The 23,717-nt window shown below is 56.4% G+C and overlaps 1 protein-coding gene across 1 annotated transcript in view; it reads right to left on the bottom strand.

Annotated features, from left to right (window-relative positions):
* Positions 1-23,717, bottom strand: part of SDK1 (sidekick cell adhesion molecule 1) — a 718,540-nt gene that overhangs the window by 81,939 nt on the left and 612,884 nt on the right. Inside the window, exons 21-22 of the mRNA XM_068967809.1 lie at positions 22,955-23,146; positions 20,588-20,709 (exon numbers count right to left, since the gene is read on the bottom strand). Of these exons, the coding sequence (XP_068823910.1) occupies positions 20,588-20,709; positions 22,955-23,146 (314 nt within the window). The remainder of the gene's footprint in view (positions 1-20,587; positions 20,710-22,954; positions 23,147-23,717) is intronic.

Raw genomic sequence — 23,717 nt, 5'->3', positions numbered from 1 at the left:
ACGCCACCGCTGGCTGGGCCTCTGGAGGTTCCTGCGCAGGGGACCCCGCTGCTGCCCTGGGAACTAGCTGAGGTGGTAAAGCCTGCCTGGGGGCACAGCTGACCCAGCATCTTCTGTCCTGAACCCCGCCGGTCCCCTCGTCCTGCCTGACACTCTGCCTCCTGCTGATTTTATCCCCTGTCCGTGAAGCCCCATCTAGTCAGCTGCCCAGCTGGTATTTTCAGCCCTTCCAGGACCACCCGGCCTGACCCCAAGCCACACCTCTCCTGGTCCCCGTCCTCGTCCGAGCAGCTTCTAGTTCTGCCCAAGCCAGTCCGACTGCCCCGCTTGCACTCTCTGCCCTGTGGACCAATGGACCTGATCCCGCGAGAGGGCAACGGTGCGGGCAGGGGGCACTGGTCACCACCTGCCAGGGAAGCCCCCGTGTTCTCTGTAGGTCCCTGCACCCCGTCCAGGCAGGTGCAGGGCCTGTGCAGGCTTGTGGGGTTGGGGGCCCGGGGACACCTGCAGACGGAGGGCTGTGGGCACGGAGAGCCTCAGGCCAAGCAGGCAGTGCCGAGGCGGGCTGGCCAGGGCCCGTGCAGGTGACACCCCACAGATGGCTTCAGGGACAGCACAGGAAAGGCGCTTGCAACGTCTGCAGAGAAACCAAGCTGGCAGGCGGCCACGGGGGGGTGGCATGAGGATTTAGAAGGACCTTGGTGGACTGGAGACGGGCAAGACCAGAGGGGACAGCAAACATGGGGCTGGGCAGCCTGAGTCCCAGGGAAACGAAACACAAAACTCTAAACCCTTTCCATTCACAACATCAAAACGGCTTGGCAGGTCCTCCAGCAGTTAAACTCAGAACCACCACGTGACCCAGCAACCTCACTTCTGGGTCTATATCCCGAAGAAGTGCAGGCTGGCTCTCCAACCTTTGTGTGCACACGTTCACGGATGCTCTGCTCACAGCAGCCCCGGGGGGAAGCACGCAAGTGCCCGTCAATGGTCGATGGGGAAACGGGTACAGCCCCAGGATGGATGCTGCCCGGCCGCGGAAGGGGCAGAGCGCTGACCCCTGCCGCACCGCAGGCATGCCTTGAAGGCGTGATGCCAAGAGGAATCAGACCCGCAGGCCACACGCCGCATGATCCCATCTCATAAAATACCCAGGACAGGTGGACCCGCAGGAGCAGAAAGCAGATGGCTGGGCACCATCTGCCCAGGGCGGGGGAGGCGGGCGTGGCATCGTCTGGGGAGCCTGGAAACGTTTCGGCCCCAGGTGGGGGTGGAGGCTGGATTGGAGGCACCAATCCATGAACCGTGCACTTCGACGTGGTCAGCTTTATGTTCGCCACGAATTTCACCTCAATGAGAAAACATCAAAAGTACAAAAGGCGGTGACCAGCCAAGAGCACGGTGGGGAAAAGATCAGGATGTCAGAGTGGGCGCTGAGCTCGGGGGCAGCGAAGCAGCGAGTGGCTGGACGGGCAGGGACATCGGGAGGAGGGCGGCCGGGGTCCAGGGCCCGGCGCTCGGGGGCCCAGGTCTCCCCGGCCTCAGCATGTGACCCCACAGGAGGTGCTGCAGGTTGGCCGTGGGGCTTTTGTTCTGAAGAGTAGTAACCTACCACTGCAGGGCTGAGGTACCCAAGTCACATTTCCGTCCTCATCTACCGCTCTTTTTTAAAAGACTTGGATTTGAACGGAGGCCACATCATCAGGGCTCAGGTGGGTGCTTCACGGCCACGTGGACCCGTCGGCCATTCTCCCTGTGGGCCCGTCTGTTGTGACTCAACAGCATCACACAGTCTCAACACCCGAACCTTCTGAAAACACGTCCGCCCTCTGTTCTTCTCCACGAAGTCCGCGACGTCCTTGGAATCTGGACAGAAACTGGGCCTTCAGGACGAAGTCCTTGGAATCTGGACCGAATCCGGGCCTTCAAGAAGTCTCCATGAACAGGACCCCCCCACCCCCGAAACAGGCCACAGAAGGCAATGCCCTAATTCCGTGCCCTCCGGCACCTTCTGTGACGCACGGCTGGTCACGTCCAGGCTCACTCAGAAGCGGCGCCAGGCAAAGGTTCCCTGTGCTCGCGGGTGAGAGTGGCGGGCGGTGTGGGGCTCGAGGAGGAGCACCGAGGGGCGGTCTGGAGCCTAGAGAGGCAGGGGGCTGCGAGGAGATGGCCGCATCTGGTGTGACGCTGGTCAGAAGGGCGACGTGCGGCGACCTCCGAGCCTGCGGTTTCTGCAGCTTTGCACCTCAGTTGGCAGCGTCTGGGCCGGACCCTGATGCGCGAGTCAGAGGCCATCAGCGGCCTTCAGAGAGAGGGGACTCGGGTGGGCTCACTCACAGGGCCCTGGCCTGCCTCCAGCTCGGGGCACGCAGTGTTCCCGGGCCACGGGTGCGGGCACGGCGGCCGCGCAGCCGGGGCCTCTAAGCTGCAGCAGAAGGCACCTCCCGCGCAGTCTTCGTCCTCACTGTCCGCACCTTGTCCGGGGTCCCCACAGGGTGCGCCCTTCTCCCGCCTCCTTCCCAAGGCGTCTTCCCCTCTGTTGTCCCTTGTTCCATGAGCCCCTGAGTGGGGGGTTCAGAGTCTGGCTCACCACTGAAGCCCCAGCACCCCCACCAGGGTCCAGCCCAAACTCGGGGCCCGACCGGTCGGCTTATTAACATACGGATGACTGTGTTAATACAAAAAAACGTGCATGATTTCAAAATCAGTGTTGAGATGGGCTGCCTAGCGCTGAGCTCCAAAACTAATGATCAGAGAACGTAAGTGGGGCTCCAGACCTCGGGGGTGGGGGGTCGAGTTTCTGTAACAAGCGGTTTACATGTGGAGTAGAGAGGGGGGTGCTTCTCCGCAAGGAGCCAAGGACTGTGTTTCCTGCTGGGCTCCTCAGGCTCTCAGCTTAGATTCCAAGACCGTCAGGAAGGAGAGTTCTAGAAGCAACCAGTGCTCACTAATGATGTGCTGGGCAGGGGGTGCGGAGGAATTCTTTAAAGATAAAACAATCAGAGCTCAACGGGGAGGCTGGGGTTTTGACAATTTTTTTTTTTTTGCTTCTTTCTCTTTTAAAGCTAACAAACAGCACTTTGCAATACTTAGGACGAGAGCAGAGATGCCATACTTCTCAAATGCTGCTCGGCGGGGGGCAGTCGTGAGCATCCACGGGGAGCCCTGCGTCCTGTGCTGAAGCCCCAGGAGTCGCCGTCTCCTGCCTCCTCTGGGTAGGGCTCTGGGCTGCTGTCCCCAACCCTGGCAGGCACTTGGCACCCCCGGGAGGCGGGGCTCCTTCAGACCCGCCTGCCCTTTGAATGACTGGGGTCCCCTGCTGAGTGGGTTTTCCATCAGGGTTGCCGAATTGCCTGCTCTGGGAAGCCCCTGCCTCTGAGAAGTCAGGTGGAAACCAGCCCACCGGGCAGGACCTCCAGCACCCCAGCCGCCCGCAGCCCTGATGAGCTCAGCATCCCAGGGGGCCGGGGATCGATGGCTGCTCAGAGGAGAGGCATTAACCTCGCCCACAAGGGGACAGCGAGTGCAGAGGGGGCACGTGGAGCTGAGCTGTGGGCCGGGAGGGGAGAGGTGGAGGGGGCCCTGTTCTTACGCAGAGTGGAGGACAGAGAAAGCTCCAGAATCCATGCCATGGAAGCGTGCTGAGCTGAGCCCCGGAGTCAGCAGGGAAACCCGCCCATCTAGCAGCCTGTGGTCTGAGCAGCGTCCCCACACCCGGCCGCCCAGAGAGGCAGCTGGGGGCGCAGATGAGGGGGCTCAGATGGGCTGCCCTGCTGGCCCCGCTGGCAGATTGCAGCACAACCAGGCCGGGACTCAGACCTGGACGGGGCTCAAGGCCAGTTCTCTAAGAGTCTGGGCAGCCTGTGACCCTAATGAGCTCCCCCGCCCACCCTGCACTGCCTGACACCAGCTTGTGCGGAGGTTCCTGCTGGGAAGCAGCCCGAGGCCGGCTTCCTCCCTCCTCCGATCGTGATCTTGATGATTCATTTACTTTTTAGCTATTTCATATTCCTTCTGTCTTCAGAGGCAGGAGGATTGTGACGTGACCGTTCCAGAGGCTCAGGGCTTTGTCCCCCGGCCCCTGCACCAGTGAACAGCCGTGACAACTGCAGACGCGAGCCCGGCTCACCGCCCTGGCCGCACGGATGGCCCAGGGCCTTCTCCGCTGCCCAGCCTTCCTTCTCTTACCTCCCGCGGGTGCTGGGGTTCCTACCACTTTATTCACACTCCCCCTGAAATATCCTCCTAGGAACCAGTTTTTCCAGAGTCCCCCCATCCCAAGAAGAGGCTTCCCCTGGAATCCACTGTGGACCCAGGACCGTCCCTGCACTGGGGGCCCCTGGGGGCCGGCCTTCCTGGAGTCTGTAGACCCACTGTGCGTGGCCCGAGCCCCCCACCAAAGAGCTGCTCTATGACTCGGGGTGGGGAGGGAGGTGTGGGACCAGCCTGGAGCCGCCGAGGGAGCCGGGCACCCAGCTCCCGCTCAGCCCTCATGTGAAGCTGGCCTCCCAGGCTCCCTCACGAGCTTCCGGGGGACTTTTCTGTGTCTGACGCTTCTGTCCCTCAGACACGCCCCCTCTCTAGGGCAAACAGGACCTGCCCACATCTCCATGAACCCTGTGCGGGTGTCGTGCCACTTGCTAAGATCCCGAGATGCCGGCGAGGGTTGGGTGCCATCACTGATGAAGTGAGGTGGGGTGGGAGTCTAAGGGGCTGGGAAAAGGGCAGGAACCCGAGAAGCCCCACCTTCTGCTCATGTGATGCGGGCCCCTGGCCTTGGAGTGGGGACCACAGGACAGGCCCGAAGGCCCACCGGGAGACGCTGACGGGGGAAGCGTGTGGAGCGCTGGGACACCCTGGCTGAGGCTCCGAGATCGGGAGACTCAGGTTCTCAGGAACACAGTCCCCTCAGCAAGGCCTTGCAGGCCTCACATCGGCTCCCTCCTCCCCTCTGGTGCCTGCTCCCATCATTGCCTGCTCATGCCCAGCTGCCCAACCATGCTGCGGCTCAGCCTTCCCCGCACGTACCAGCCACAGCTCTCACTCTGTATCAAAGACTCTGACACTGGGGCCTTGCTGACCCTGCAGGGACCGCCCCTCCCTGGGCAGCTGGGTCCTAGAGACAGTAAACGGCTCAGCCGTGAGCACGTCTCCCTGTGCAAATCAGCCAACCCAGAGCCCACCGCCCACACCTCCTCCGCGGGCTCCCACCCTCTGGGCCACTGTCCACCTGTCCTCTCCACCCTGGGCAGGTTCCACGCAACCAGGATGGGCCCTGTGCCTTGGAGCCTGCAGGAACGATCCAGACCAGCCAGTCCTCAGCCTGCCTACCCTGCCCTTGTCCACTCCTTCCGCAGAAACCTCAGTGAGGCCTCTGGTCTGCACTGAACCTCCCTCCCTCTGCCTCCAGCCACCCTGGGGTCTCCCCTTGCGGCTCTGCCTGCCCCCTCCTCCCGGGAACTGTGAGTAACAAACGATCTTTCCTGACCCCCTGGCTTCACTCTATCCAAATAATAATAAAATTTACATTTTAAAACAACGGGGGCCACGCGCCTGTCACTCTGCTATTTTCTCTGCTTGGAGTGTCCTGCTCCCCATCTGGCTAAAATAAGTTCACCTCCTACATGGAGCCCTCCTTGATTATCCCACTCTGTTACCCATTTTCTTTCCAAGGCTGTCTTGGCAACACTTTTTTTTTTTTCTTAACAGTTCTCACAAGCCTCATTTTATTGATTATTACATCTCAATCATTCCTCCTACCCACTCCCCCAGTTGTGGATTTCTAGAGGAGGGGGCCGAAAGCTTTCCGTCTTTGTAATCTAGTATGTGGCATGAGTCCGGGAACCAATATCACAGCAGGGGCTCAGTAAGTGTTTGCTGGATGAATGGCTGACACAAAACCTAATGACGGGAAAAATGAAGCGTATAGGCAAATCTAAAATCCCAACAAGAAAATCAGGATGAAAGAATCTGAGCGAGTCTCCAAAAGAACAGGAAAACATGACTCCTGTAAAATTTAACTCAGTCTGACAGGGGCGATTTATACGGACGCTGACCTCTATTTCTTGAAAGTGACATCTGTCGTAAAGCGCTTTCCTCGGTTGTACTTGAGTTGTTCCTTAGGCTGCGGTATTTCCTTCCCCTGTGGTCTGTTAAAAAGTCCCATAATCGGAGGAAGTAAGGACCTGATAGACTTAACGAACACAAAAGCCACTTCAAACCATCCATCTTGTACAGTCTTCCTACGCAAGTCGAGAAATGAGAGAGGAAAGTCAACACAAGGGCGTTATTATGGGCAGCCAAGCAAACAGCAAACACTGAAATATCCGAGTGTGCATATCGTCACCCATCCCCGCGGCACGCACGCGCTCGGGCAGAGGCGTCGCACTGGAACCGAGCTGCTCCCATCTCGGCGACTCTGTCTGATGGCCGAGCCACCCCTGAAGCCCATCCCCGCGGCACGCACGCGCTCGGGCAGAGGCGTCGCACTGGAACCGAGCTGCTCCCGTCTCGGCGACTCTGTCTGATGGCCGAGCCACCCCTGAAGGAGCCGTCAGTGATGACAGCGCTCATGTGCACACGTGACAGACCGCTCAGAAACAATGCTGCTCTTTTCCTTCCTATTATGAAAGAGAAGCTCCGCCACAGTGAAGGCTTATGACAACCGTGATGTTGACACCCGCTTGTCAGAAGGGCTGCAGACAGCGCTGACACCACCCGTGGCGAGGGAAGGAGGAGATAGAATCAGCGATTAGAAATCCCCAACTCCAGAGCTCGAGGAGATGAGACAAAGAACATCTGGCCTGTGACCCTGCCGGAGACAGGACGCGCCGTGGGAGGTGGCAGGCCACCTGGTGGACGGACACACAGGCAAAGAGTGGACAGTCTCCGGGGGGCGGGCACCGGGAATGGCCGATGTGGCCTGGTCCTGGTTCCATGTGAATAGATTTCCCCACCAGCTCCTGGACGCTCAACTGACTCAAGCTGGGCTGGCTTCTGGCCGCGGGAGCTGCTCCTCCTGACCAGCACCCCTCCTCCCCCGCCGGGGATGTGGGCCACCTCGGTTCTCCGACTGGAGACCATGGAGGTCCAGCACCTCCCGAGCTGAGCGTCAGCAGGACGCTGCCCTCGGGTGGGCAGGTGGGCCCGGCCTGGCCCTGGCAGCCGGCTTGATGGCAGTACTTTCTGGGCCGAGCCGCGCACTCTGCACAGGCCCATCCCAGGAGCACTCCCAGGGCAGGGACAGTCCTTCCTTGGAGCCACGCTGCCACAGGCCGCTCTCTTTGAGTCCAAACACTTGCCTTCACTTGCACAATTTTCTCATCTGCTTGTGTTTATTAAGTACTCAGAACATATGAGCCAGCTTGGAGGGTCTCAATGCCGTGTCCTTCTCTCAGCGTTATCCTGAGGGAGCCAAGCCCCTGAGGCCACAGGACTCGTCCAGCTTTCTCTGGAGAAGCGTGTCGGCCAGCAGGAGAGGAAACAAAGGCCAGGCTTCCACTCTCCAGCCTGGATCCCATCCTTGGGGTGAGGGGTCGGGGGAGACAGAACCCCCGCCCCACCCCAGCTTCCCTGTGGAAGGAAGGTGGGTCCCTACCTGCTAGCCCTGAGCCGCATCGACTGCCTCGGGCCTCTGCGGGAGCCCTGCCTGGGGGACCCGGGCACCGGCCCTCCACCCCAGCTGCTCTTTAGTTACCAAGACCAGCAACAGAGGCCGTGCTGTGTTTTATGAGCACATAACACTCCCTGAAACCATTCCCGTTGAGAAAATGGCTACTATTATGCACAAATACACACTAAGTGGGCTTTTTTTTTTTCTTCCCTCTTTCCGATGGAGACAGTTTTTATCTGCACCCAGGCGCTACCACCAGCATGTTCATGGCAGAAAACCACGCTCAGAGCAGGCTTGGGAGCAGCTGGGGTGACTCTGGCTATTAGAGCTCAGCCCACGGCTGTGCTGGGGGGTGGGTGCAGGGGCTCTGGGCAGGTGGGCAGGCGGGCGCAGGAGCAGGGAGAACGCATGCCGGCTGCAGTCTCTCCTCTCCGGGTGTGCCGTGAAACTGTGGGAAGAGAGGCTGTGCTCACTCTCCAGCCGAAGGTCACTAATCACGTGAAGCGGTGCAGGGCTAGAGGTACCTGGGAAAACCGCAGCTCACAATCTCACTAACCCACCTCTGGGCATCAGCTTATTTCAGGCCCTTCAAGGGGGCTCCTCCCATGATGAGGGCCTTTGATTCCACAGTTCACTGGCGACAACCCCAAGGAGGCAACCTTATCGGCACACTTAAACAGCGGGCAGAATTCAAAAGAAACTTCTGCAAACACATGGATCAGAGGAAGAAGAGCAGAGGTGGCCCTGTCATGAAGCGCTTGGCACAGCCCAGTCCTTGCTCCCAGAGGCTGCCCGGCTGCCCTCTGCTCTCCCTGGCTACTGGCTGTGGTCCCTGGGGGGTGGGCCAGGATGCTACCCTCTCTGTGGACCTCCGCAGCCACCTGAGTGGACTCAGGCCTCCTTCCTCAGCCAGCACCCCGAGCACACCTCTATAAATCGCTCCCCTGCTTTCCACGCGATGAATCGCTGAGTGGCCGACAGCTCACTGGCCCGCGTGCCCCTGAGCCTCATTGCTCCTGGGATCCCAGCCCGCGGCCAGGCACGGGGCAGGAGGTGGTGACCGTTTCTCAGATGAGTGACCGAGTGAGCGCAGAGAGCAGCTGCCTGGGCTTGATCCACACCCGTGTGAAGGGAATGAGGTGTGGAATGTTCCAGAAGGCTTCATATACACCCCTCATGGTCTCCAGGGCCCCAGTGTGCCGAGTTTAGGAAATGTGGAGCCTGCCTGGGCCAGGGAATGTGCCCAGACATTCTCAGAGGAATAGCGGGGGTGCGCCGAGGCTCCCTGGGGGGCAGTGTGATGTGGACACGGCTTCCCCCTGCCCTGAGGCGCTGACAGCCTTCTCAGAGGAGACTCTGCTCATAAAGTCTCTCGTGTCCACAGAGCACGGACCCATGCACTCCCAGGATATGCGAACAGGCCCACACGTCCTGACGCCCCGGCAGCCCACGAGACGGCTGCCGTCATCCTGCTCTGCAGCGAAGGCACCTGAACAAGCGATTCCCCTAGAGCCACCCAGCCGGGAGGGCAGAGCGGGGGCTCCAGGCTAGCTTCTCTGGTCCCGAAGCCTGTGCGGACGGCCTCTGCACCACCAACAGGGTCGTTCTCCACACCATGGTCCCCAGGCCCTTGTCCGTGGCCCTTCCCCGGGGGTGAGTCAGAGGGCGACACGTGGAAGGTGATGACGGCCAGGAAGGCGGTGCTGATACAAGGAGAGGAGTGACGGGGCCTCTCGAAGGGTCTCAGGGGCGGGTCTGTTCAGTCCCCGGACGGGCCACGCGTGTGTTAGCAGGGGAGCAGGGTGGGTCGGAGAGCGTTCTGCCTTCAGTCTGAGATAGCTGAACACCAGCCTAGCAACGAAGGGCCTTCCAAGACCTTTAAAGAGATGCCTGTTCCTTCATCACTATTACTTTTTTCCGCTGGGCTGGGTCCCCGCTGCTGCATGGCTTTCTCTAGCTGCGGCGAGTGGGGCTACTCTCTAGACGTGGTGCGTGAACTTCGCGCTGTGGCGGCTTCTCTCCTTGTAGGGCGTGGACTCTAGAGCACGGGCTTGGCCCACAGGCTTGGCTGCTCTGCAGCACGTGAGATCTTCCTGGATCAGGGATCAAACCCGCGTCCCCTGCCTTGGCAGGCGGATTCTTTCCTACTGAGCCACCAGGGAAGCCCCCTTCATTGAGCTTTGAATGGACACCCTGCTGTAACATGCCTTCGGGGCTACTTAGGAGCAGTTCATAAATAAGAGCAGGATTCGTTTGCTCCAAAGTGGACATCCATGCTAATCTTCGCCACATCATTGTGAGATTTTCTTGGGATAACTTAGTATATGAATGAAAACCAGTTCCGACTAATTCGATCAACAGATGGACGAGCGCAGCCCACACCCGTGGCGGCCTGCTGACGGGGTCGGTGCAGAGGACTGAGGAGCGTGGCGTCTTGTCCGCGAGGCAGGCGGGGTCGTCACAGAGGCCGAGTGTGTGTCAGCTCCGGGACGGGGGTGGCTCAGGGCCCCCCAGGCACCTAGTGATGGAATGCCAACAAGTATCCTCCAGTCTCCTCTTGGCCAGGAAACGTCTGTAAGCCTTACCCCTGTGGGTTGGATCCAAGTTTCTTTTTATAGATGAACATTTACTTGCTAGGAACATTGAAACACAAATGGTTCGGATAACGAGTTTCAGGGGAAAACATTTCCTTTCTGGTTTTGAAGTTCCAACCGTCTATACCACTACCAGAATTTTCAGACTTGCTGAGTTAATATTAAAATATTTTAGACAAACTATTTTGAAGGAACATCCAGTTCTGAAGATTCGGCAGACCAGATAACCTCCCACCCGAGAGCCAGAGCAGAGCTGGATGGAGTGTAAGAGACGCATGAGCGATGAACAGCTGAGCGTGTGGGGGAGAAAGGCACGTGGTGGAGGCCGACAGAGTGGGAAGTGAAGCTGCAGGCAAACTGGCCGTGGAAGCTCAGCAAGCACTGACTGTAAGAAGAGATGCTAACAGGCATTACAGCCTTTGGAGACACAGAAAGGAAAGGTGGGACCGAAATGCTGGGCACAAGTATGCCCCAACTGGAATGAAGAGCTTTAGAATCTTGTATCACTGGGAGGAAGAGAAAAACAATGGCCAACTTTAGGTTTTGATAACTTAAGTTTGCAAGCTAAAATTTTTAGGGCAGCTTTCATTCCTCCTTCCGGAAGCACAGTGCAAAGGAGGCCAGTCAGGACCCGTGCAGGGAAGGTGTCCAAGCAGGGTGGTCATCTCAGAGGATGGGCCACACACGGGGGATTCAGCAAGCAAGGAAACAGAATGAGAGCGCTGGGAGAAAAGTCAGGCTGGTGTCAGTGCGGAAGTGGAGGCCTGAGTGAAGCGATGGTGCTGAACGGTGTGCATCCCTGGTGGCTCAGACCGTAAAGAATCCGCCTGCAGTGTGGGAGGCCTGGGCTTCATCCCTGGGTCGGGAGGAGCCCCTGGAGAAGGGAACAGCTGCCCACTCCAGTATTCTTGCCTGGAGAATCCCATGGACAGAGGAGCCTGGTGGGCTACAGTCCATGGGGTTGCAAAGAGTTGAACATGACTGAGCAACAAACACTCACACACACTCACTCACTCTCTCACACACACACACACACACACACACACACACACACACACACACACAGTGAACTGTATTTGGAGGTGCTGCTGTGAGCCAGCACTTCTCAGCTTATGCAGACACACAGACCTGCGGGCGGACCTGTGAGCAGGGTCTGGGAGAAGTGGCACCCCAGGAACCGTGAGCACCTCCAGGGCCCAGGTCTTGGTTTCTGAATACCACTCTCCACAGAAAGGGTCCAAAGCTCCTCAGAGAAATGGCTGCGAAAGAAGAGAAAGGAGTGAGTGCACTAGAACATCTCGTGCCAGAAAGTGAGGAGAGCCTTGGAGTAACCGGAACTTGTGAGAAGGACACAGAAGCCAGCTGGAGGGAGGGCCTCCCACACTGACATAGATGATGATCGGAACGGATTATAATGTGTCCTGTAAGGTCCACACTGAGGTAAGCAAACAAGTGAGAAGAGAAAGCTTAAAAAAAAAGGAAAGCAATGAAAGTCCAGTCAATAAATGTAGAAGAAACAATTGAATTAGAAAGGTCACAACTGGGCGCCTCATTCTACTAATTAATTCTGGCAAGACCTAATCAGGGAATGATCCTCTAGGAGGTGAGTGGAACGGAGACTGAGACTTTCACACAATCGGAAGCACCTCCCACGGGACACTCACTCACTGCGAAGGGGAGAGAACCAGGCGACCAAAACCAGCTCCACCACAGATGGGGCCTTTCCACATCACGCTGAACACAGCAGGACGCAGTGCAAAGAACTCAGCTCCACTTTGGCGACATTCTGACCACAGACGCATAATCTGGGGCTAATCATGGGGAGATGCGTGACTCCAAATTGAGGGATATTCTGGGAAATGAGTGGCCTGTGGTCTTTGACGTCGTCAAAGTCAAGAAAGTCGAGGAACGACCGAGGAACGAGCGCAGCTGGCGGGGAAGGACAGCCAGGCGTGGCGTGCGGTCCTGGGCTGGAGCTTTTTGCTACCGAGGACATTCAGGGACAACTGACAAAACTCGGATGGAGTGTTTGGGTGGGTGGAGGGTTGTTTCTTTGTGGTATTCTAGCAACTTTTATGCAGTTGTGAAATACTTTCAAGGTGAAAGGTAAACATGAATTCAGGGCAACCCCAAACTTTTAAGAGGTGGCTACAGGCTGATGGGGAGCTGGTGGTGAGCACTCTGAGCTGTGGATCTGCCCCGCCGGGGCCGCTCTGAGACACTGGGTGTGGCCTGGGGCAGCGGCAGGGAGCCCGCCCAGATCGTCTTCCCCAGGGAGCCTGAGCCTCGGAGCCTCTAGGCAGAGAGCTGAGAAGAGGCTGGATCACTGACACCGCCCCTCCAGGCCCTGCGCAGGGGCCCCCAGGACACCCAAGCAGGAGATGGTAGCTTTTAACTTGCTGTGTCACCCAGGGGACCCATGTCATCTTGTTTACCTACAAACAGGAAGGTGCCTGGACCCCAGACCTGGAGCTGCTGATGAACTGATTTGTGTGTAGCGGGGGAGGGGGGCTCTGGGTGCTAAAATCTGCCCACCCGCCAAAGCACAGCTGGGATGGAGAACCCCAGGAACCTTAGGAAGATGATCTCCAGGTTCCTGTCTGTGCTGGCAAGGTCGGGGTGTCAGCACCCCTGCCTCTCACCTCCCCCTTCAGAGCAATCACATTATTTACGAAAACTGGTGAGAAAGTAAACTCAATTTTCAGAGCCAAACCAACAGCCAGAAAAGGCCAAGTTCACTTATGAACATGGATACAAAAATCTTAAACCCAAATTGAATCAAACACTATAAACATCAAATTGCATTTATCTCAGAAACACTGGGACTAGCGAACATTAGAACATCAACCTAAATCATCTCACCAGCAGACAAAAGATGAAAAAACACGAACAACTTGATAGATGCAAGGCACAGTGTGGCAGAATCACACTTCTTTGTGAGTTTTTTTTTATCCCAAAACTCCCCAAAGCAACTCCTAGCAAAGCAGGATTAGAAAACAATTGTCTTAACCCAATACAAGCTAGCTGTAAAAACAAAATACCAAAAATTCCCCACAAAACCAACCATAAATGTTGTAAATGTCAGGCTTGATAATAAAACCTTAACCGAATTTCTTTAAAGTTAGTAATAAAACAAAGGCTGTTCTATCACTGCTCTGACTCAATATGATATGGGGGGTCTAGACCGCCCATTGAGGACAATAAATAAAAACCAGAAAGAAAGGAAGGATATGAAGGTTTCAAGGAAGAAGTAAAACTGCCAGTGGCAGCAGGTGATGTGGCTTCTTTACAGAAACGACAGTGGGGTTAACGAACCAACGGGAGATTCCCAGAGCTTTGGGCCGTGACACCCCAACGCTGGGCTGGGCTATGACACAGTCGTAGCCTCAGGTGGGCGCTGGGGCCAGGCCACTCGGGCCGCCTCCGTTCCTGGGCTGAGCTGTGCAATTCAGTCCCTCGCGTCTTGTCTGCAGGAAGGGGCCACAGTGACCTCCTCATAGTCAGTACGAGGATTAAATGAGTGAATGTGTAAAAGCGCATAGAACACATTTGTTTAGTCGCTCAGTCACGTCTGACTCTTTGCGACCCCATGGACTGTAGCCCGCCAGCCTCCTCTGTCCACGGAATTCTCCAGGCAAGAATACTGGAGTGGGTTGCCATATCGTCCTCCAGGGGATCTTCCCGACCCAGGGATGAAACCCACGTCTCCTGTGTTGCAGGCAGATTCTTTACCATCTGAGCCACCAGGGAAGCCCCCGAATACTGGGGTGGGTAGCCTATTCCTTTTCCAGGGGACCTTTCCAACCCAGCCAGGAATCGAACCGGGATCTTGCAGGCCGATTCTTCACCAGCTGAGCTACCAGGGAAGCCCAAGAACACGTGAGAGTTCATTAAATTAAAAAAAAAAAATTCCAAAATCAGCTGTGACCCTACAGGCCAGCAACAGCCAGAAAAAGCCATTTCAGATGCACAGACGCCCATTAATCCTCATGCCGGCCTTGCGACGGCACGGCTGGCCCTGTTTCCAGGTGAGGACCCTGAGGCTGGCACAGGAGTTAAACATGCCCAGGACCCCGGAGCTGGGAAAGGGGGCAGGAAAAGGGGGGCCAGGGTGGCTGGTACGAAGTCCACATTCCTCCTATCATGGCTTTCGGGGCACACTGATCCCCCCCAGCTGCCCTGCCTTTTGGGGAGCAGAGTGAAGGTAAGAAGAGATAGCCCAGTGCTTTTCCCAAGAAGAAAACACCTGATGAAAATAGACGTATCGTGGAAAGACGATAGAAAGACTCGACATCATGAGACGTGAGGAAGGTGAGAAAAACGCTGCATAAGTCAGGCAGTGCACGTGTGGGCGTGTGTGCATGTGAGGGCGTGTGCACGCGTGCATGTGTGTGATGGTGGGGGCGGTGAAGGCCTTACCACACACTGAAACACACTCTAAAGCCTTGCTAATTAAACAAAGTGCAGCTACTGCGTGAACAGCCAGACTAAGAGAACAGAACAAAGATTTCAGAAACAGCCCCACCTGCTCATGGGAATGTAATGCTACAAATGAGGAGGCGGGGGAAATGGACTTCTTAATAGGCGGCTTTGAGACAATGACACAGCTACTTGCAAAATCATAAAATATGGATTCATATCATTCATATAAAAGAACAAATTCCAAATGGATGGAGACCTGAATGCAAGTATGAAATCACAGAAGTGATAGTAAAAGCTGGGTGAAATCTAAGACCTCAACGTCCAAAGGCTTGCAAAAAAGACTGATAAATTAAACGTCAATTTTTTTGGCATGGCAAAAAATTCTATATATAGTTGACAGAAATGCAACATGTACGACCTGCAGCAGAAAGCTTTGGTAACGTCTAGAAAGTTTACACTCACTGTTGGTCCCGAAATCCCATTCCTAGGGACGGAGCCCAGAGACTCAGCCACATAAACACAGAAGGAGTGTGCAAAAGGCTGAGAGCAACCTTTAGGCAGAATAAGGCCCCTGCAAGCATCTCCCCTAACCCGGAGGTCCATACCCTGAACCCTGGGGCCTGTAGGCAGGTCACCCCACATAGAAGGGACTCTGCAGACGGGATTAAGGTTAAGAGCCTTGACACAGGGAGATTATCCTGGATTATCTGGGTGGGTCTAATCGACCCTGAAAATGCCAGAGAGAGGCGGGAGAGTGGGTCAGGGAGAGAGACGAAAGAGCCAGTGGCGGCCTGAGAAGGACCTGCTCCCCCACCGCTGGCTCTGCAGGTGGAGAAAGGGACGTGGGGCCTCTTGGGGCTGGGGATAATGACGCCTGGCTAGGCCCCAGGGCCTCAGCAGGCGAGCGCTGCCAACAGCCTGCACAAGCGAGGGGAGCGGGGAGACGGTGGTCTCCCAGAGCTTCTGGACAGGAGCACAAGCTGCCCACGCCACAGGGAATGGAGCCAATGGTTTATAATAACTATAAATGGAGTACTGCCTTTAAAAGTTACAAATCACTATACTGCACACCTGTAACTTACATAATATTGTACAGCTACTATACATCAATTTAAAAGGAGAGGAGCAGATTAGCAGGCGTGAAATAAATAGGATAAAGGATTTAACGTCCAGCACCGTGAATATAGCCACTACCTTGTAATAACCTTAAACGGAGTATACTCTGTAAAAATTACTTTGGCCACCCAATGTGAAGAGCCAACTCACTAGAAGAGGCCCTGATGCTGGGAAAGATTGAGGGCCGGAGGAGAAGGGGGTGACAGAGGATGAGACGGTTGGATGGCATCACTGACCCAGTGGACATGAGTTTGAGGAAACTCGGGGAGATGGTGAAGGGCAGGGAGGCCTGGTGTGTTGCAGTCCACGGGGTTGCAAAGAGTCAGACACGACTGAGTGACGGAACCACAAGACACAGCACAGTGGATACAGATAATATCTTACAATAACTTTAAATGGAGTATAATCTGCAAAAATATTGTACAACTGAAAGTAATATGTATTGTAAATCAATGATACTTCGCTAAAATTTTTTTAAATTGAAAACAAACAAACGAACAACTGCTCCAGCGGTAACAGAAAGAGGGAGCAGATGAACGCAGAACAGAAGAGGTGAGTGTGGGTGAAGGGTGTGTGGGGGCGCGTTCCGTCTGGGCACGCTGAGGATGTTTCATATTAAAAACACAAGGATCAATAGGTCCGTTGTGGGAGAGAAGCGTAACGCGCGTGCACTTTACGTGCAGAGAGGTGCCACATGCTCACCCATCTCCGTCTCTCCACGCACAGAAGAAGGACCCCTCCCTGACCGGAGCCCGTGACCGTCCCGGTGAGCGGGCCCCGGCAGCAGGAGCCCGGAGCCCGTGACCGTCCCGGTGAGCGGGCCCCGGCAGCAGGAGCCCGGAGCCCGTGACCGTCCCGGTGAGCGGGCCCCGGCAGCAGGAGCCCGGAGCCCGTGACCGTCCCGGTGAGCGGGCCCCGGCAGCAGGAGCCCGGAGCCCGTGACCGTCCCGGTGAGCGGGCCCCGGCAGCAGGAGCCCGGAGCCCGTGACCGTCCCGGTGAGCGGGCCCCGGCAGCAGGAGCCCGGAGCCCGTGACCGTCCCGGTGAGCGGGCCCCGGCAGCAGGAGCCCGGAGCCCGTGACCGTCCCGGTGAGCGGGCCCCGGCAGCAGGAGCCCGGAGCCCGTGACCGTCCCGGTGAGCGGGCCCCGGCAGCAGGAGCCCGGAGCCCGTGACCGTCCCGGTGAGCGGGCCCCGGCAGCAGGAGCCCGGAGCCCGTGACCGTCCCGGTGAGCGGGCCCCGGCAGCAGCAGCGGGCCGCTCCCAGGGCTGGCCCGGGGGTGCAGGACGCGGGTCTCGAGCAGAGCCAGCAGAGGCGGCATCTCCACTCCCGCTGCCCAGCCTGGCCTGATGCCCACCCTGAAGAGCGTCCGCCCTTTGTGCCCGGTGGTACTGCTGTCCAGGAACAGCAGGGACGGGCTCCTGGCTCCTGTGCTGCTTGGAGCGCGTGCCCGGCTCTGTCTGGCCGACTCTGAGCCTCTGCTTTCCAGGAGGGACCACGGTTTTCCTCCTTTATTTTCTTTGATGCGTTTTCAAGCTCGCTTTTATTGTTTCGGTCTTCGTTTCCCAGGGATGTGCTTTCTCAGTGATCCTTTCCTAAGTAATTAATTGTTCCAGCCACACTGATCGATCGGTTCCAACTAGCTGGCCCACTGTCAGGATCCTGCAGAGGCTTCCAGAAACGGTTGCTTAATGAAAGTTTTGAAGACATAGATGAATCCGTGCCCTGATTTATGGCCAAGTTTCCAGGATCGAATTGTCTTGCAACAGAGCACAAGCATAGTCATGGAAACCACCGGGGTTTTACTGCAGACACGAAGGGTCTGGAAACTCACGCTCTCGGCATGCGGCTTGGCGTCAGTTTGCTCTGCTCTGCGTGGAACAAGGTGCGTCAGGGCGGGTGGGATCCATGGAGGCCGGTGGGACCCTCTGCCTGGCGCATGAGCCCTGTGGGTCCTGCTCTCTTGCTGTCGTGCTCTGAGCCACGTGCAAAGTCCTCCTAAGAAGGACCCCCGGGCTCCGCATGACCCGCCCCCAGCTCCTCGCTACACCCTGCACTACAGCCGTCTGTCCCCCACAGAGAAAGTTCCTGTTCCTTCCCCAGCAACCTGAAGGTCCTTCCCCTGAGACAGAACATTCCTCCCTGAGCGCAGAAATAGCGTCTGTTTCTGCTCACCCCTGCGTACCTCATGCTAGACTAGGGCCTGGAGATAAAAACATGCTATAAACATTGTTGAGTAAACGCAGGTTCATCCATTTGGACTGTACCAAACAGTCTGTTCTGTAGCTCACTGTGATACAGAATTAAAAGAAAAATCGCAACCAACGACACCATCAAACTGGGAGAACCTATATCAAACCACGGCTGAGTTTCACAAACTTGCTGGCATACTCTCACAGCATCATCTTTTAGGAACTGAAATAGCTCGACTGGGATTCCAGCACCTCCACTAGCTTTGTTCGTAGTGATGCTTCTTAAGGCCCACTTGACTTCACACTCCAGGATGTCAGGCTCTAGGTGAGTGATCACACCACTGTGGTTATTTGGGTCATGAAGATCTTTTTTTGTCCAGCTTCCCTGGTGGCTCAGAGGTTAAAGCGTCTGCCTCCAATGCGGGAGATCCGGGTTCGATCCCTGGGTCAGGAAGATCCCCTGGAGAAGGAAATGGCAATCCACTCCAGCATTCTTGCCTGGAGAATCCCATGGACGGAGGAGCCTAGTAGGTTACAGTCCATGGAGTCGCAAACAGTCGGACGCGACTGAGTGACTTCACCTCACCTCACCTCACTATAGTTCAATTGTGTATGCTTGTCACCTCTTCTTAATATCTTCCACTTCTGTTAGGTCCAGACCATTTCTGTTCTTTATCGAGCCCATCTTTGCATGAAAAGTTCCCTTGGTATCTCTAATTTTCTTGAGGAGATCTCTAGTCTTTCCCATTCTGTTGTTTTCCTCTATTTCTTTGCACTGATCACTGAGGAAGGCTTTCTTTTCTCTCTTTGCCATTTGCATTCAGATGGGTATATTTTTCTTTTTTCCTTTGCCCTTGCTTCTCTTCTTTTCCCAGCTATTTGGAAGACCTCCTCAGATAACCGTTTTGCCTTTCTGTTTCTTGGGGACAGTCTTGATCACTGCCTTTTGGACTGGAAAAGGTCAGTTTTCATTCCAATCCCAAAGAAAGGCAATGCCAAAGAATGCTCAAACTACCACACAATTGCACTCATCTCACATGCTAGCAAAGTAATGCTCAAAATTCTCAAAGCGAGGCTTCAACAGCACACGAACCAAGAATTCCCAGATGTTTAAGCTGGATTTAGAAAAGGCAGAGGAACCAGACATCAAATTATCGACATCCGCTGGATCACAGCAAAAGCAACAGAGTTCCAGAAAAACATCTACTTCTGCTTTATTGACTACGCCAAAGCCTTGACTGTGTGGATCACAACAAAATGTGGAAAATTCTTCAAGAGATGGGAATACCAGACCACCTGACTTGCTTCCTGGGAAACCTGTGTGCAGGTCAAGAAGCAACAGTTAGAACTGGACATGGGACAACGGACTGGTTCCAAATCGGGAAAGGAGTACGTCAGGGCTGTACATTGTCACCCTGCTTATTTCACTAATATGCAGAGGACATCATGAGAAATGCTTGGCTGCATGAAGCACAAGCTGGAATCAAGATTGCCGGGAGAAATATCAATAACCTCAGATAGGCAGACGACACCACCCTTATGGCAGAAAGTGAAGAAGAACTAAAGAGCCTCTTGATGAAATTGAAAGAGGGAAGTGAAAAAGCTGGCTTAAAATGCAACATTAGAAAAATGAAGATCATGGCATCTGGTCCCATCACTTCATGGGGAATAGATGGGGAAACAGTGGAAACAATGAGAGAGTTTATTTTCTCGGGCTCCAAAATCACTGCAGATGCTGACTGCAGCCATGAAATTAAAAGACGCTTGGTCCTTGGAAGAAAAGCTATGACCAACCTAGACAGCATATTAAAAAGCAGAGACATTACTTTGCCTACAAAGGTCAGTATAATCAAAGCTTTTTCCATTCAGTTCAGTTCAGTTGCTCAGTCGTGTCCGACTCTTTGCAACCCCATGGACTGCAGCACCCCAGGCTTCCCTGTCCATCAGTCATGGTTTCCCAGTGGTCGTGCACGGATGTGAGAGTCAGACTACAAAGAAAGCTGAATTGATGCTTTTGAACTGTGGTGTTAGAGAAGACTCTTAAAAGTCCCTTGGACTGCAAGGAGATCAAACCAGTCCATCCTAAAGGAAATCAGTCCTGAATATTCATTGGAAGGACTGATGCTGAAGCTACAATACTTTGGCCACCTGATGCAAAGAACTGACTCACTGGAAAAGACCCTGATGCTGGGAAAGATTGAAGGCAGAAGGAGAAGGGGGTGACAGAGGATGAGATGGCTGGATGGCATCACCGACTCGATGGACATGAGTTTGAGCAAGCTCCAGGAGTTGGTGATAGACCAGGAAGCCTGCAGCCCTTGGGGTCCCAAAGAGTCACACGACCCACATGACTGAGCGCTTGAACTGACTGCACGGTGACTTGCACGTGTGCCCCCACCAGCCCTTCTTCTGTTATCCTGCAAGAGACCAGCCTGACACCCCGTGTCCCCGCTTGCTCGCACGTCTGCCCCGGGTGCCCCAGCCAGTCCCGTCTCCATTTCTCCTCCTCCAAACACCACTGCCCCCCAAAGCATCCAAGGCTGCTCCAGCCAGGGGTCATCTATCCTGCAAGGGCGTCACTGAGCTGCCTGTCACCTCCAGGCCCTGTGTGACTCTACGGGGACTGCAGCTCTCGGCTTCAGGGTGGCCATACCTGTCCCTGCACGATCCACCTGGAGATGGCCGTCTTCCCATCGTACCCTGGTCGGAACTGGAGCGTGGCCGAGCGAGGGCTGATGTTGGAAATGACCAGATTGGATGGGGCACCAGGAAGTTCTGGACATAGAGGAGAGAGGGAAGGTGGAAATTTAAATCCTGCCACAGCTCAGGAAAGGTCATGTCAGCAGCAACCACTTCCCACACGCCTTCACACCAAGACAGGGTTGATTTTCACAACTGCCAGAGCAAGAAGCACAGCGTTCCCTCCGAGGCTCCTCGAAGAACCGAAGGGCTGAGTGTCCATCTCCCTTCTGCCAATGCCCTGGTGCCTTCGAAAGAGGACGGGGAGGGGGCGTGCACCCCGAGTAGCTCCGGGCAGCTCGAAGTGGGTGGTGTGCGGGTCCCAAGCCGTAGGCTTCTTGGCTCTGGTTTCCAAGACAACCGGACTCAGGAGAAAGTGCAGAGCCCGCCCCACTCTGCCTGTACTCTGCTGCTCTGGCAACTGAAAGAGGGCAGGTGGGCTCTGCCTGTGGCCCCTCGTCTTCAGCCACCTGCGGCTAAACCTCCTCCTTGAACAGAGGCCCTTCTGCAGGTTGATGCCCCTGGCCCGCCCCCAGGAGCCTGTCCCACTAGAAAGTGAGATGCTGTGGGCTCACAGTGAGAGCTCTGACATTGCTGGGCAACTGAAAAACGCTCGAGGAAGACCGCGGGGTGCAATGCAGGCAAGAAAGACATGACGCCAGTGTCAGGAAAGGCTTCCAGAGGCGCCGTGTCCGAGGGACGACTTCCGGACTTGCTGTGTCCGGGGTGTTTAAGACCAGGTCTCGCACGGGGGCAGCCACTCTGGTTCGGGGATGGCACAGCGCATCGCTGGGCTCTCAAGGGTGCTTTCCACCTCACGTCTAATGAGCTTGAGGAGGAGGCTGTTTAAATGGAAGGACGAGTGACTCGTTCTGTGTATCTGCCAGCTCTCTGGGTTCTTTAGCTGGTTCTCCAGTCATGAATGGACGTAAACGTCAAGCACCGCAACGGATCACAGCCCAAAGTGACGGTCGTCATCTGCTTTTTCTCGGTGTGTCCCAGGAGAGACCCCCGGGCCCTGGGGGCCTGGCCATCAGGGAGCAGCAGCAGCCCCACTCGGCGTGGCCAGGCCCGACTCCCGCAGCCCTTCTCTGCATCTGGGGTAGTGCTGCTCACAGGCACGCTGGGGCCAAGGCTGCTCAGGGGGGAGGCCAGCTGGCCACTTCCAGGCCCCGGTTGGACGGTGTCCAAACCATCCAGGGAACAAGCTGGTCGCCCAGGGATGCTCCCTGTTACCCCGGCCACTGTCCATTAGCCGGCTCTAAAGCATTAAATCACACGGCATCATCGCCACCTCATTGTCACTAGTTATTAAGGTCCTAACCACGTGTGCTTTGGTAGCTGCTGTGTACGTGGAATATAGGAATCTCTCTGGAAGCCAAAGACTTCCTTCTTAAGAAAGGACACACGTCTCATGTAAATGCCTTAGAGAAGACATCGCACCAGCTCAAGCGTGGGGCCTGGCCAGCAGCGTGGGCGCCACCTGGAGTGGGTCCCGGGGCAAGTTCTGCAGCCTTGCTCACATCCAGGGGCTGGCCACGTGGGAGTGGGCCCAGCACAGACTCGGGGGGCGGGGGTTGAGATGGATGCACAGGACGGTGTGAGAAGCCCGACAGTGGATGGTGGTGACTGCGTGTCAGAGGATGGACAGCTGTGCCACGGGACCCCAGGCTCCTGGCTCCCCGAGGAGAGGGCTGCAGGGATGACCGCTGGTTTCAGTCTCCGGGGCTGTCCTGCTTTTCTCAGAGACCCAAAGGAGGCGACTGGACGGCTTCTGGAGAACGCAGGGTCTCTGATTTAGCTACAGAACTGAATCGATGACACGTTTTCTCACGTCTGTGTGTTGGTGAATTCCTGGGGAAAACGCTTTCATTTTAAATGTAAGAGAAACAGCTGAGTGCAGTTTTCGAGGCTGGAATACGCGTGAACATTTAGGGAGATGATCTGACTTCCAGAAAGGCCCCACCGAGAGCGGGGTCACTAGGCCCTGCCAGGGGCGGGTGCGCTCCCCGACCTTCACTGAACCCCCTGTCTGCCCGCTTCCTCCCCACCTTCTCACTCCTCCTTGCAGAGCCACACTCCCCCTGCTTTTCTCAGGGGATACTTTTGTGCTTCTTGGTCTTAACTGCAGAAATTCACTGACCCCAACCAACCGAGCCCAGGGCTGACACCCCTTTCAAAGGCCCCCAGTGACTTCTGCACAAAGATGCCCACCAACTCGGAGCGAGAGCAAGGCCCAGGGGACATGGCCATGGGGACACCGGGGCACAAGCGTACTGACCTGGGGGCACCCCGGAGGAGATGGTGGACGAGGTGGGCACGCCGGCGCCCGCAGCCGTGACGGCCGCCACGTCGATGGTGTAGGTGGTGAGAGAGGACAGCCCCTGGATCTTGTACTCGTGTGTCGAGCTGTTGAGGGTGAGCGTGAGCCGCGAGCTGCTCTGCCCGTACACCTCCCAGGAGACCTGGTAGCCTGGAAGGCAGGCGGGGCACAGGGTCAGTTCTGGGGCCCAGGGAGCTGGGGCGGAGGTGGGTGCCCCCTGGTCATCACGTGGCTCTGACAACAGTGCAGAGCCCAGCCGGGCTGCCAGTCCAGGGCCTATGGGGACGAGACCCCAGCCACGGGGGCGGCAGGAGGATGGGACGGAGTAGGGGAGGACGGAGCAGGGCTGTGGGAGGAGAGGGGAGGGGCTGTGGGAGGAGGGGGGCTGGGAGAGATAGAGGGAGGGCTGGGGGAGGAGGGAGGAGGGACCGGGGGAGGACGGAGGGGGGGCCGCGGGAGGAGGGGGGAGGGGCTGTGGGAGGAGGGGGGCTGGGGGAGGAGGGGGAGGGGCCTGGGGAGGACGGCGGGGCTGACGAGGAGGGCTGGCCTGCGGTCCTCTGTGCAGCCTTCTCTCGTCAGATGGTGCACGCGCTTCATCCGCATTTCCATTTTTATAAACCGATATTTTTGTCGCCTGGCGCCCTAAATCAGAGGCTTGCTCCTGGCTTGCAACTAATTTGTGGAAACGCTGCCACTTTTCCCTTATAAGATGACTGATGAA

Source organism: Capricornis sumatraensis, chromosome 3, assembly GCF_032405125.1.
Source record: "Capricornis sumatraensis isolate serow.1 chromosome 3, serow.2, whole genome shotgun sequence".
NCBI lineage: Eukaryota > Metazoa > Chordata > Mammalia > Artiodactyla > Bovidae > Capricornis > Capricornis sumatraensis.
The sequence above is the reverse complement of the archived record's forward strand: the minus strand, read 5'-3'. Positions and strand labels throughout refer to the sequence as shown.